At 39.3% G+C, this 15,453-nt stretch overlaps 1 protein-coding gene across 1 annotated transcript; it reads left to right on the top strand.

Annotated features, from left to right (window-relative positions):
- Positions 1 to 3,927: 3,927 nt before the first annotated feature.
- On the top strand, positions 3,928 to 14,525 carry LOC146631105 (ADP-ribosylation factor-binding protein GGA1-like). The gene is made up of 17 exons (XM_085356341.1): positions 3,928 to 3,989; positions 4,664 to 4,748; positions 6,178 to 6,253; positions 6,360 to 6,458; positions 6,755 to 6,878; positions 7,951 to 8,051; positions 8,342 to 8,422; positions 8,905 to 9,042; positions 9,153 to 9,234; positions 9,320 to 9,430; positions 9,552 to 9,695; positions 10,661 to 10,704; positions 10,921 to 11,111; positions 11,215 to 11,486; positions 11,596 to 11,765; positions 11,949 to 12,059; positions 12,814 to 14,525. Exons 1-17 carry the CDS (start codon positions 3,941 to 3,943, stop codon positions 12,922 to 12,924), a joined length of 1,989 nt encoding a protein of 662 aa, XP_085212467.1. The 5' UTR covers positions 3,928 to 3,940; the 3' UTR covers positions 12,925 to 14,525.
- Positions 14,526 to 15,453: the final 928 nt, after the last annotated feature.

The raw sequence follows: 15,453 nt of genomic DNA, 5'->3' as shown, positions 1-15,453 counted from the left end.
CAAATAGTGGAGAAAAAATCATCATCTGGCATTACTGTCAGCGATTATGATGATGATGAAGAAGAATGTGTGAGCGCACTCATTGATGCTGTGCTCACACGGGCTGCGAAGAATTCGCACTACAAACCTTCTAAAAAACTCCACAGGCACCTGTTAAAACACGTGTTGTCTGACAACAGGATCAAAGATCTGCATATACATAAAAAAAAACTGAAAGATCTCGACAGGGCCATTTACCAAGAGCTACGTCAGAAAACATTCTGTAAAGAAAAACATTTACTGATGTTACTGAACGACGAGGACCCAGTGTTGAGAAAACTGACGGTCGATATCATTAAAAATCACCTGATCGACACTATGCAGAATCCAGCCCTGTGTGAAGCTGAAGAGGCTGAAAATTACAGGTTATCTGTGGAAACCTCTATCAAGAAGGTGGTGACACGTGTTATTAACAATGCCAGTTCACCTTGCTGTACTGAAAAAGTTGATGCCATCACCCAACGGCTATTCATAAAACTCTGGCCTAGACTTAAAAAAATCAAAATCGACAATGTGATGTTCCTCAGTGATATGGTTTACAGCTCTTTAATAGAGAAATGGAAAGAGCCAGATGTCATACTGACATTCATGGAATTAGGCCACAAACATACAGATGATGTAATTGTAAAGCTTTTCAAGGAGCATGCCATCACTGTATTGGAAAGTGAACATTTCATTACAAGCTTCTTTCTCTCTGCGGGTCATGCTGTATGGATCGCAGGCAGAAAATACTTGGTTAGTGTTTTGTAAATCCCTAAAAGTAGATTTTGTTCATCTGGACGTAGCATTTTCAGTTTCAATTTATTTAACATCTAATCGAGTCATTTTAAAAACCCTTGACCGGTCGAGGCAGATGGCCGTTCCTCACTGAGCCTGGTTCTGCCGGAGTTTTCTCCCTGTTAAAAGGAAGTTTTTACTCCCCACCGTCGCCTAGTGCTTGCTCAGAGGCAATTGTCAAATTATTGGGGTTTTGTTTTGTGCCATCTAATACACAACTTATCGTATTGGGCACTCTAAATGTATTTTTCATCAATAAAAAGATCCAAAAAAGATTATATTGTGAATTGTGCGTGTTTTCATTGTCACACAAATGTATACATTTTCAGCTTAGACTGAACGTGTTTGTTTGTCATTCTTTTCAAAAATCAACGATTTTAGTAGCAACTATTGTATTAAAACATTGCACAGACGTTTTACTCTGATTACACAAACCTTATGTAGGAGTAGGTCACAGATAAGAGGTATTCATTTGTAAATTTGACCTCTGACCTCACAGAGATCAAATGTGACAGGATATTTGTACTGTAATTTTCAGACTATAAGGATATTTGTATGTAAACTATAATTTCATATTAAGAATCCACATCAACACGTTCTCACTCTCAAAGTGTAAAATGTTACACTAGGTGACAAATCGTCAGTATGTTACGCTTTTGGCCACCCAACATGTCCCTATGTTACTTGTTCGGAAAAATGAGGAAACATGAGAACCATTTCGAATCAATCTACACGTGTATGTTTATTTTACTGTAATTGCTTTGGAAAACACTATCTAACACGATTAGGTTATGATACGGGTTAGGATTAAGGTTAGGGTTATGGCTGGAATACACAGCTGGAACGTGTATTACACCGGGAGCGTCATTCTATTGGATATCATCCACAATCCGGCGTGTATCAAATGGATGCGGAAGGTTACCTTTCACGTGTCTGTGGGACACCTTGGAGCGCGACTAATGGTCGGTATGTTACACGTCGGGAATGAGAACGGGCTGTCCACATATATTGGTAAGATAAGATAAGATAAAACTTTATTAATCCCTCGGGTGGGTTCCTCTGGGAAATTCGGTTTCCAAAAAAGCACAGCACCGACAGAAGTTACAGAGTTACAGAATATTATATATATATATATATTTGGGAGAAGCAACCTGTCACTGAACAGACTCTTCTGGTTGTTAATGGCCGTGTGCAGAGGATGCCCAGCATTGTCCATAATATCCAGCAGTTTCTTTAGTGTCCTTTTCTCTGCCACTGTCACCAGAGTGTCCAGCTTCATGCCGACCACAGAGCCAGCCTTCCTGATCAGTTTCTCCAGCCTGGATGAGTCCTTCTTTGCTGTGCTGCTCCCCCAGCACACCACAGCATAGAAAAGTACTCCGGCAACCACTGACTGGTAAAACATCCTCAGGAGCTTCCTGCAGATGTTAAAAGACCTCAGCCTCCTGAGGAAGTACAGTCGGCTTTGGGCTTTTTTATACAGGTGCTCTGTGTTGCATGACCAGTCTAGTTTGTTGTCCACCCACAGCCCGAGGTACTTGTACTTGTTGACCACCTCCACCTGTAATCTACTAAATTTTGCCAATACAAACAATGGCAGTAATGAATTCATTCATCAATATAATAATTAATATATATAAATATAAAAACACATTTACAAAAAAAAATTATTCACTGTCTACTTTAGCAGAAGGTTTTTAGCTGAAGATAGTTTAACCAGCTGTTTTGCCAACACCTTCATTTTTATCATTTAGCATCATTTTAGAATATAATACATTACTGTAGATCAGGGGTCCCCAATCCCAGTCCGCGAGGGCCGGTGTCCCTGCAGGTTTTAGATCTCACCCTGGGTCAACACACCTGAATCACATGATTAGTTCGTTACCAGGCCTCTGGAGAACTTCAAGACGTGTTGAGAAGGTAATTTATCCATTTAAATCAGCTGTGGTGCATCAAGGACACATCTAAAACCTGCAGGAAACCAGCCCTCTTGGACTGGGATTGGGGACCCCTGCTGTAGCTCAAACAGCATATGAAGCATTTAAATTCAGACCAACCTTATAAGCGTATAACACCGATGGGGAACAATGTGTTCTGCAGAATACTCTTGATACTTTAAGAGCAATTTGCCAATAATACAGATTCATGTGTAGTAAGGTGGTTTCATTGCTACTTTTATTAAAGGAGTGCTTCTAAAAATTGAGGTGGTCATCTCCGCTTGCATTTCTGTAAAAGCCACAGCATGCCACCTTGGGTAAGAATATGTATTCTTAACATTTTGCTGTCACAGTTTAGCTGTTTTCATTTCCACTGACACATCAGCTCCTAAGACCACAATACTACTACCAAAGTACTACAAGGATCCGGAGAAAAGGACAGAGGGGGGATATAAAATATACCAAATGTTTCTTGAATTGTTAGCACAAGTGTATATGTGTATGTATCTAGTCGGGTTTATATGCAGTAGTGCTCACTTGTTTTCTTTCATTTTATTACTTAACTGTATTTCATGTAAGTCATTGATATTAAATATTGATTTTACAGAGGGGTGGTAAGAGTTTGGTTTGAGATTTTCCTGTTAATATTTGGATATTTTTCTTGCATTAACAATTTTTTGATTAGAAAAGCAGAATAAAAACGTGCAAATTAGCTTAATTTATAGTTTGTTATACTCCTTCCCTCTAATACAAATATTTAATTTCTAACTCTGAGTGTAAGTGCATAATTTAATAATAAGTGTTTCTGCTCACAAATGTCCACGAGCACAGACATGCACGCAAAAACTGCGTGACTCCTCGCTGGCTGTAACTCACCGCGCGTGTTCACCTGGAACGTCCTCGAACCTGTGTAGGGAAAAGAATATGAAAATATGAAATTGTTATCACAGTCAATTAGATAAATGGATTTGTGTTTGGCACATGTTTTTTCACCACCAGAATCCGAAAACTTTATTAATCGCCAATAATAAAATTAGTTGTTAATGATCTGAGTTCAGCTGAGCTGTAGTATCTTTCCCACCGCTGTTTGATGAGATCTTCTCAAAGCCCTTGAAATGTTTCGCTATTCGCGCGATATGTTACAAAAGTCTCGCGATAGCTTGCTTCTTGTTTAGAATTCTTGAAAGATGGCGGCGGCGGCGCCTCCAGATGAGGCCAGTCTGCAGTCTCGCATCAGTAAGTTAGCAATTTATTACAATACTCGATTAGGTTTTGAACGTGGATAGATAACCGAAATGCCCCTGAGGTACATCGACATATTTAGTCATTGTGAATTTTTCGCTGACGCTTATAGCTTCCTCCCCCGGGAGCAGAGAGGAGTCAGCGAAAGCCATTAAATTAAAAAGTGCAGCTGGCGATGAGGAACAAACTCCAACAGTTATATACGGTTTCATAGTTGCTTCATTATGAGTTTAAAGGTAGTTTACTGTTGTCCGCTTTAGCTCAGTGATACTACAGAAAGGTGACATTTAAATTTAAAGGTGTCAGTAACGCTCAGCTGAAGGCTAAAAATCAAGCAACTAGTTAGCTTCTGGTTGTTTCCTTGAGGACCAAGTTTAGCAGGAAACCTGTCACACCTGGGCTATAATCTGACACACGTCTCCAAAAGCGAGCCACCCTCTTCATCTGCTCCAAGCAAGAGAGCTGATTTACATATTGCACACGCTCACAGGCCACAGCTGCTGCACAGAGTCAGGTGTAAAGCGACAGGTTTGACTGCCTTCACAGATCTACAAATAACAATCCGATTTAAAGTGGTTCTGTCCCAGTTTTCAGGTCTGAAATTCAAAAACACGCCAAGCATTTAAAGCAAGTTGAGGATATGTTTGTTTGTTTTCAATTTTACACAGATAAGGCCACCAATCCTCTGAATAAGGAAATTGACTGGGACTCAATAAAGGGATTCTGTGATCAGCTCGAAAATGAACCGGAAGGGTGAGTCGATGATGATTCATTTGTTTCACAATTTCACACTGAAATGGAGACTAACGTGATGTACCAGCGGTTGACATTATCATCCTGACAACTTGTGTCCCTTTGCTTTCAGTTTTTTAGAGTAGTATTGATTTAAAGGATTGTAATGCATTTTTTAACAGTTTGCTTGTATGTGACATTTTTAATTAATTTTAGGGATGCAGGGATTTAATGGTGAAATGTCTATATTGGCTTTAAATAATTTTACTTGGAGCACTTCGGAAGTCTTGAGCCACCCCTAATTTCTTTATATTTGGCAGGAAAATGGGAAGCGGGTGTAGGGAGTTATTAAAATATGCAGAAATAAATGGAAATGCAATATACAAGAGAAAAAAAAAACAAAGTTCGTAGAATTCCAACGTGGTTGAAAGTGACCACCTTTATTCTTCTATACAGGCTTGATGACTAAAGAAGAGAGATACTGTTGCTCTTCTTTAGTTATCAGGAACAGCTCTCCATGCTTTTTGAAGAACATTCAATGCCTCTTCTTTGGATGTTCCCTGTAAAGATAATCCCACGTTGCATCAATAATGTTGAGGTCTGGCATCTGGGCAGACTATTCCATGATAGTTTTCCATAGTATGTGTGTTTTTTGGGTTTGTTTTTTCTCTTTTTATCCAGGAAGGCTTTTACTGCATTAGCAGTGTGTTGGGATTATTGGCATACTGTTGATCAGATGCTTTCTAAATTGTACTGTGTGTTGGATAAAAATCTGACAATAGTTTTCTGTGTTCATAATTACAAGATCTATAAATGCAGCCCCAAACCATGACAAAGCCTCCACTGCGTATTATAGATCCCTGTAAACACTCACTGTTGTACCGCTGTCCTGACCTTCTATGTATTGATTTGAACCAAAACTTTTACATTTGGATTCATTGCTCTCTGTTGTCACAGGCTTTGCAGTCCAGTTCTTGTGTGATTTGGCATACCTCAGCCTTTTCTACTTGTTTCCTTTCCTTAAGAATGGCTTATTCCCTGAGTCGGGTGCCTTTTTAATGCATGAATTCATAAATCAGTATAAAGTGACAAAAAACATCCCTGAAAATGTTCAGGTATGAGGACTGAACTGAAAATGAATGAAAAAGCAGCCGAATGTCCAAAGAAAGACCATTAGAAAGCCTGAAGAAGAACTGCTCAAGATCACTTTTTTAAAAAATGACACTGAAATCTTCCTCCTTGGAAGGAAAGTGTAAAGACACGAGGTGGCTCAAGAGATTTCCACAGTACTGTAAATTTGCTGATGCCAGTGGCAGATGTTGGTTCAAAAAATTGGTAGTGTTTAAAACCAGAATTTTATACTTAGTATATCACAAAAAATTTAAATTAAGGTGTTGTACAACCTCCTAAGTCTGTCACTGTAGTGAAACCTTTTTGTTTGTTTTCTCAGGCCTCAGCTTGCAACCAGACTTCTGGCACATAAAATTCAGTCTCCTCAGGAGTGGGAGGCGATGCAAGCGCTAACGGTAAGATCGTCCTGCACACAGCATCAACAAGTGCAAAGGTCTGTAGGATGTCATGTTAAACTCTGCATGTCTGTGCAAATGTAAAACCAACAACCTTTGAACACAGGTTCTTGAGACGTGCATGAAGAACTGTGGAAAACGATTTCATAGTGAAGTGGGGAAGTTTCGCTTTCTCAATGAGCTAATCAAAGTGGTTTCACCAAAGGTAACGACTGTTGTTCTATGTTTTGCCTCACCAGTTTGGCTGTAACCAAAGATCCATGTGAAGGTTTTTATAGTTTAGTATAACTACTGAAAATGACAGCTATTTGATGAATCTCACAAAAGATTGAGCTGTATTTAGTTTACAGTTTGTTTGAAAACACAGCCTGGATAAGGTTTTAATATTAAATCTTGTACCAAATAAGTACTTTCTTCTGACCCAATTTCATTTTCATTTGTGAAAGAATAAGTCTGTTTTTCTTTAGCAGTAGTTAATACCCATTCCCCCTCTCTTTGTAGTATTTAGGAGCCCGAGCTCCAGAGGCAGTGAAGAAGAAGGTCTTAGAGATGATTTACAGCTGGACGGTGAGACTCCCAGATGAGACCAAGATATTGGAAGCATATCAGATGCTGAAAAAACAGGGTGAGCTCTCCTGATGTTTTAGAGTTTTATGTGTAACCATCAAGACAAATGACTTCTACAAAGTTTAAAATAATGAACTTATGTGAAAGCTCAGATTCAACCGTATTTTTCTTGTCTTGATGCTGTATGATGTTGGTGACACAGATGTCTTTAATAATGGTTGTCACAGCAGCCCTTCCTGTCTGCTGTTCAGGCCTTTTGTTTGTGAGAGGCAGCCAGTCAGGAAAAAGGTGCAGTGTTTCTCAAACTGCAGATTGCAAAGAGTAAAATTAGGCTGAATTAAAGATCCTTTTCTTGAGAACAAATAAGTGTTTTCTTATGATTCTGACTGTTATTTGACTTTAATTCTAGTTTTAATCATGTTTAAAAAAAATGTGGCTTGTGGGTCGATGGATTCTTTTGGTTTCTGACGTGTGGAATACCAGAAAAAGTTTGAAGGGAAGGTGGGCCTAAAGGTAGAGGACATAGGGCTGTATTGAGGTCCAGCATAACATAAAATGTCATCATTTTGAACTGTTAATCATGCAAAGCTACTCCACCTGTTTGAAGAATGAAAAATAATAGGCCCCCTTTAACAGTCTATTGTTCTCCGTGGTTGCACATTAGTTCATCGTACATGTTTTATGGATGTTTTTAGTTCCCCCCTTTTTTAGTGTTAATGTATTTTTTGGTTCCCCATTCTGTTTGATTAGTAGGGAGAATGTGTCAGTTCTCCTTTCTAGCACAAGCATGAGACCGATGTCCTTAGTCATGGTCATCTGAACCCAGTCTGATTGCAGAAACAGACTTTCCCCTCCAACAGCTGTCATAAATTCCTGGATTATATTAGTATTAAACTTGTTTTTTGTAGTTTTTTTTTTTTTATATATATTTGAAGACTCATTTAAAATTATTTAATGGGTGTAGAGTATTAAAGCAGTAGTATCACAGGCATCGTAGTTGAAACAGAGGTCAAGGTGACCGCGATTCTTTATCTGTGATTTATAAATAGAACCGATATTTAAAACGCAGGTGGCCCTCTCAATAGATGTTGTATTTTTCAAAGGTTAATGAGTGTTCTTGTTTTTTCCAGGCATTGTCAAGCAGGATCCTGTGCTTCCCGTTGACAAGCCCCTCCCACCCCCTCCACCCAGAGCCAAAAGTGCCATCTTTGAAGATGAGGAGAAATCCAAGGTGTATATATTACACAAGTAATCAGGACGCACCAATCACATTCGATAGACTTGTGAAATCATGGATGTGTATTCCTGCACCAACGAGTTGACATTTCAGGTTTTAGAAACAAATCCGTCATTCATTTTCTGTCCTAGGATGGGCTTTGTTCCAACAGAATCATCACGAGTTTGTTTCCCATCAAATGATGTAAAGTTGAACTCCTGGGAAAAACTGGGGGAGCAGCAGTTTAAAGAATTCTCTTCCTCTTTCCTTTCCTCTCCTGCTTCTGTCTCATCCTGTTTTTATAGACGCTGTCCCGCTTGTTGAATAGCACTCACCCTGAAGATTTAAGAGCAGCAAACAAGCTCATTAAGGAAATGGTCCAAGAGGTGAGTCATCGGCTTTGTTTGCTGCGTGAGGTTTACAACATGTGCTCTCACATACATGTCCCTTTGTTTGACTCGGTCTTCTTCAGCTTTTATGGAGATGGTGTATTCATTTAATATTTATGGCTTTAGTGAAATGATCAAACATCAAGGCTTAAATGTTTTAATAAATTATTGAGAATGACTGTGCAGAGTAATAAAAAACTAATACTGATCAAGATTAATGACAGTCAATCAGATGCCACGCATGAATTTTGGTGAAATAAAACTTAAATTCATTATTAAATGACTTAATTATAGGGTTTTAAAATGTGCACTTGCTTTACTTTCATATTTTGTGGCATTAAATATTAGTCGTGAGGTATAAGATGTTATTTATTATCATTACATCTGTCCTTCATGGCCTGATTGAGTGAAAAAATTAAGGTCCGCAAAAGTTTCTTTTGATCTTGGGCACTGTGTGATCTCACCGAACGTTTCGTTAGGACCAAAAACGAGTGGAGAAAGTGTCGAAGCGAGTGAATGCCATCCAGGAGGTGAAGGAGAGCGTCAGCCTGCTGAGCCAGCTGCTGGAGGGCTACAATAAGGAGAGCTGTTCCCAGAGCAACCAGGAGCTCATTAAGGTTTGTAGGACGCAGCACATTAAAAAGAGCTGCTGCAGGTCTCGTGCTCCCACTGGTACTGCTCAGCGGGTGTGTGATTTTAGGGTTTCATGATGTATTTTTTATTGCAGGATCTCTACAATCGCTGTGAGAAGATGAGGCCTACCCTATTCCGATTAGCGAGTGACACTGAGGATAATGATGAAGCTTTAGGTAAGATTGTTACCTATACAAACAGATAAAAATTAGGCCTCAAAGGGTAAAATTTTTGTCTTACTGATTAGTTTTCTGCTTACAGCGGATATCTTGCAGGCCAATGACAGTTTGACGCAGGTCATTAATCAGTACCGACAGCTCGTAAAGGGAGAGGATGTGTCTAAAGATGTCATAAACTCGTCTTTACAACCAGGTGGGTGCCTTCAAAGTCACAGCTGAAGATTGCAATAAAGTCTTATTTACCATCTATTTGAGTTTACCCTAATTCTCCCTCAGTTTCTGAGTCACAAATGAGTATTTTCTTTCCAAATCAGGCAACAGTAGCTCAGCACTTGTGGATCTGACAGGCCTTAACATATCAGCCAACACCGCACCGTCTAACACAGACTCCTCCAGCCTGCAACTTCTGACTCAGAATATGGGCTTGAGCCTCTTGGATGATGAGCTCATGTCACTTGGTAAGCAGGAAAAATCATGTGGTTTGTGAACAAAAAGTTAGAAAGCCAGGAAGCACATCCCAGTCTGCTCAGCACAATTCTGCCTTATTTTCCACTGATTCAAGCGCAGCATCCTGCAGAGACAGACCTCCTCTGTGATCCTGACCTCATTTTCCAGAGACACCTGTGTATAGACATAATTAAGGAAAATACGAAAGAGTGAAACAAAGTTTTTAGATTTTTGTTAGCGCTCATTTAGTTTTTAGGCAGCACAATTGGAACTTTTTTCATTATTTGAGTCAAGTTTTTCTGCATTTAACGTGAATAATGGCTACAGCTAATGTTAGAAAGTCACGTCAGTTGACATGCCAAGTGCTGCAGAGCAGAGGTCATTGGGCTGTTTTCAAGTAGACTTTTTAAAAAAAATAAGAATCATGCATTTCTGCTCCTTTCTCCTTTATAAGGAGGACAATCCTACAGTTTCATTTAAGATTACAAAAACAGATGAGAAAAGTCACCTATGATAAAATGCAATGTTCTGTAATAAATTTTGAACAAAATTATACACTTTAATGTGATCTAATACCTAGCGGAAAAGAAATGTGTTGCTGGCCAGATCACAAGTCTAGTCTCTTTCCCTTAGTACAGTATAAGACTGTAGTGTATGTAAAAGATTGATTTCGCCATTTTCGATTCATAAAATTCATAAATGTTCAACAGGGCGTGACTCTAGTTAGAGCACATTATATGTAATCTGACTTCTTTCTGCACCAAGTCTCTTACTTAGTATATTATATTACACGTAACACAAAAAGGATGATAAAGCAGGGTAGTGTGGACATACCTTGTGTGTGTGTCTTCAGTTGCAGTGACTGTGTCTGTATACAGTGTGTGCTCTTTGTTTTTCCTTTAAAAAGGCTTCAGTGATTCCAAAAAAAATTACCTTAAATTGGATGTAATCTAACTTTTGTTGTCTGTTCTCTCAGGACTGAATGTAACTGAAAACGGTGACTCTCAGAACACTTTTCAGGTGCGAAGTAAGATGATACTTAATATGCTCACAGTAAAATTGTGTGACATGTTTATTAAAATCTTAAACTTACTTTACTGTTACCCAGCTGTGGTTCTAAATAAATCATAGCATGTAAAGATCTTACACAGTGGATTCCTGCCACTGGTTTAATTTTCTGTTTTATGCCATCTTCATCTCCTTTTACACTAAAATAACTCAGTTTTTCTCTCTCAGTCATCAGATATAACAGAGGTATCTACTCAATCTGCACCAGCTTCAGTGTTGCTACCAGCTGTAGTTCAGAAACCACAGGCTCCACCAGTAGAGGGGGCTACTGCTCCTCCTAAAGCCATGGAAGAGCTGGATCTGTTGGGAAAGGCACTGCTGCAGCAGTCTCTGCCTCCAGAGAGCCAGCAGGTCAAATGGTAAGTGCTTTTGTCATCACCTTTGTAGTGTAACGTGCTGTTGTTGGAATTTGACATGCGCAGAGCTGCCATATAACATGTGTCCTTGTTCTTTTTCATGTAGGGATAAGCTGCAGCCTCAATCAAGAGTCCCTTTACGAGATCTCCAGGCTAAATCCAGCTCAAAGCCCACACCTGCTGCGACTTCCACCTCCACCTCTAGTTCTGCTACTGCTCCTGGGGCCAGTTCCGTCATCCATTCAGAGCAGTCTGATGCTGTGCTGCTCTCCAATCTTACACTCACAGTTACTGACAAAGCCTCATTACCTACTGCTGACACTTACGACAGCATCTCTCTAGCTGATGTTACTGTGCCTCTGGAAATCATCAAACCTAGTAAGCACTGGAACAAAAAGTTAGCCTTAGTCATGAAAGGTTTTGTGAGCTAATATGGAGGTAACATAAATTGAAATCCTTTCTTTTGATTTCTTTCAATCTATTTCAGGCACCTTGTTACCAGTCACTGTATTTGATAAGCACAGTCTCCGGGTTTTGTTCACCTTTGCCCGCGACTGCCCTCCATCACGACCTGACGTGCTGGTGGTGATCATCTCCATGCTGTCTTCAGCTCCTATTCCTGTTACCAACATCCGCTTCCAGGCAGCTGTGCCCAGAGTAGGTTCCTGTTTCCTGAAATTCGTACTGATGGTAGCAATGGCCATGTCTCATGCTTTTGATCCAGAAATTCTTCTTTGTTGAGATTAAGTCAATCTCTGTTATTAATTTGAGAGCTTTTGTTGTTTTAGCCAGCTGGAAAGCATGTAGGTTTTAATGTGTCAATGGGTGTACATTATCTAGGTGATGAAAGTCAAGCTTCAGCCTCCCTCCAGTACTGAGCTGCCCGCCTTCAATCCCATCTTGTCTCCAGCTGCCATCACACAGATTTTACTGCTAGCGAACCCTCACAAGGTAATCTACGTCTTCAACCGCATTGTTTATACACTGCACTTTGCTTGAGATCGCCTCTGGTCAGAATATGCATTTTATTCATTTTATACATTTACCAGTTACTCGTCAGTGTTTTATCTACAGTAGATCAGTCAGCATGCCCCTCCACAGTTCGAGGTAGCAGGCAGGACTACTGTCACAGAAGCAAAGCTTGTGTTGTTTCTTTATGTGTACTGAGAATATTTTTCACTGCTTTAATTTGCTATAATTTCATTTAATTTGATAGCTTTCATTTGCAACACGACACTAAAGCGGTTATTTGCTCTAAAGGCAGACTCTTTTGGCAAAAAATGTACATTTATCTCAGAGCACGGGTTACTGTTTAACGTTTTAAAACACAAGTCGCAAACAAACCGATGAATGCAGCAATTGCCACGTTCTCTCAGGTAAAATTACTGTTATTAAAGGAGGCTGGTGGCTTTAAAGAGAACTTCCCTGTGCTTAATTGGTGTTTGTCTGAAGCTGTGAAAATACTGTAAATAAAACTGGAACACTTTAATTGACATTGTGTTTAGGTGGCTAAAATATATTTCTTTTTTACCTTCCTTGCAGCAGTATATTGCTCACCTTCTGTATCTGATCAAAATAAACTATGCCTTTTAAGGAGAAATGTTGATGATTGTATACTAAAAGTGCAAATGCAGCAAAGAACAGTGATAGGAGTGAAACTGCATATCACTGATGAGTTAACCTGTTTGCTTTTGTGTCGTCACAGGAGAAAGTCCGTTTGCGGTACAAACTAACTTTCAACCTGGGGGACAAATCTCACGATGAATCTGGTGACGTCGACCAGTTCCCACCTCCAAACACTTGGGGAAACCTTTAGTGTGAAGGACCAGTATCCTGTCATGTGATCTGCTGCTTCCTTTACATTTAGGTTGAAGCTTTCCCTCAATGCTGACTGAGGCCCGGAGACCTTTACGCTTCTGTGGTTTCAAACTCTGGAAGCAGTTGCGGGAACCAGCTTCCACCGCGTGCCTTGGTTCACAGCCTTTTTGTCCTTTTTTGATCATATCCATGTTCCCAAGCGTTGTTGCTGATCGCTTTTCTTTTCCTGTCCAACAATCAGTCCAGCGCAGCGACATAAAGCTGACATGATTCAGTGCAGCGGCTCTTGGTAAAACATGTTTTAAAAATTGAATGTGTGCATTTGTCCAGTATACATACTGCAAAGTGTTAACATGTAATAACAGCTCATATCTGACATTTATGTTAAAGGAGATGTTCGATCGGAGACTGCATTTCAGCAGATGTTTGAGCGTTCATGGCAGATCTGTCACTTCATACTCACTTAGGTCAGCTGAATGTTTCAAGTGAGGTTTTTAAACAATCTTACCAAAAGCCAGAAAACATTTTGGGATTTAGAATATTCTTTGTTTTCTTATTCATTTCTTATCAAATGATGGAATTTAGCACAGCTTTGGTGCAACGCGTTAGCAAACCGCCTCCAGTTTAAATGAAAACTTGAAGAGGAAAATAAGACAAACGTTCATCTCCCACTTATGACACCACCGAAGACGTTTTCCATTTGAGCCAAGGGGTAGAGCTGTTTAGCGTATGAAGATAACGATCTGTAATGATGCAGTAACTAATTCAATGATGAATTGGAATGTGATTTATTTTTTTCCTTTTCAAGAATAGTCTGAGTTTTAATGTATTTGGAGGTATTACATATGGTTGGTGTGGGTGTCAAAGCTGTGAGAATGCGCCTGTTTTCACAGCAGCCGTGTTAGCGGGTCATAGTAGGAAAAGCACAGGTGTGACTGAAAACTCGAAGGAAAGCTTTGCTTTGTTCGGCTGGACCAATAAGTTTGGATTTGTGAGCCAGCATGGAGAATACCAGGACCCTGAAACTGAACCGACTATTGTTTACTTTTTTGCTTTTTAAGATTATTTACAGCGGTGCTTTTTCTCCTGTTGCGTCAAAAGGCCCACAAATGAAATCGCTGCCTCTAAAAATATCTGCACTTTTGTGTTATTAAAAGATTGGGACACTTTATCACCTTATGTTACACTCAGGATTTTGAGTTAATCTTACATGCACTTATTGTGTCTAAATTTGGCAAATGAAATCATTCCCGTGTACACTACATGGTCCTTTCGTTTTTTTTTTTATCCCTTTATATGGTTGATTGACCCAAAGATTGACCCGGTCTTGAGGTGACGTCACTGGCATCTGGTTTGATTCTGCCATGTGCCTGAGATGAAACCTTTTCTTTTTCCTTTTGTACATATATGTATACAAATGGCTGATCTGATCTTTGTTTTCATTTGTTCATATACTTACCGGGAAAGACTTTGTGAAACAAATGACACACAAAAGTGAATTCATGGGATTATTCTGATAACCACGGCTGTTGAGTTGATTGGAGCACAGTCTGTTAAGAGGCAATTTAAGAAATCACTCACTGTGTAATATTGATTCCGCTGTACATGTATTAAATTTAATTTGATAAATTGACCCATGTTAAACTGTGCAATTTTCCCTTTTTAAGATGGTTCTATGTTATAAATCTGATGTTTTAATTTATCTACAGGCAGTTTTACTGCTAACATCTGGGAATAAACGGAAGAAAGCAATAATAAAGATAAACACTCCAGGTTTTGATGCTCTAGCAGTTTGTCAATAAGGTAGATTTCATCAATTATGGGTAGTTGGTGTGAAAAACGCTGAAACGGATTTGATTCCATTCAGATTTGCATTATAAAAATACAAAGGACAAGCAGGACTGCCATAACGGTATCAAACATAGTTTTTTTTTTTTGATAATTTTTTGTCTTTACCAGTGAAGGAGAAGACTTGAACACAGGCTGCTGCACTCTGGTTATGCAGCATATGGCTGGCTGCTGACCCACTGAGCTAAACTGGCACCCTTCTGCTACTACTACTGACATGTAGGTGTGGAGGAGGCTTTCCACTCGAAACAAATTTAATAAATTAAGTCGATATTATACTTTTTGTGGCACACTCTTTAAAAACTAGAGTTCACAACTGTAAGTCTTATTAGGCTCATCCATGCTCCACATGCTGTGGCTTTGTCCGACTTTTGAGAACTGCTAGGTTTGGGTATTAATAGGCCAGCTAAGATTTGTTATTATTGCCACAGCTAATTGCACGTTTTTAACAAAAAGGAATAAGTAAATGCTAAAACCGAGAGAGCAATTTGTGGTATGGTTATAAGTAGATCAGAGTGGATTCCCCCTTTACCAAACCTGTTTCAGATATAAATACTAAGCTGAAGTTTCTAGAAACCATTTTCTACAAAAAAAACTGCATGTAGCACATTCCTTGTAACCCATGTCCATGTTAGTCATAATTTTGTGCACCAACTGTAAACAGAAGTCAACTTCCATC

Source organism: Diplotaxodon limnothrissa, linkage group LG6 (assembly GCF_057381915.1).
Source record: "Diplotaxodon limnothrissa isolate DT_005_m linkage group LG6, D_limnothrissa_male_GT1.1, whole genome shotgun sequence".
NCBI lineage: Eukaryota > Metazoa > Chordata > Actinopteri > Cichliformes > Cichlidae > Diplotaxodon > Diplotaxodon limnothrissa.
This window is presented reverse-complemented; position numbering and strand designations above follow the sequence as displayed.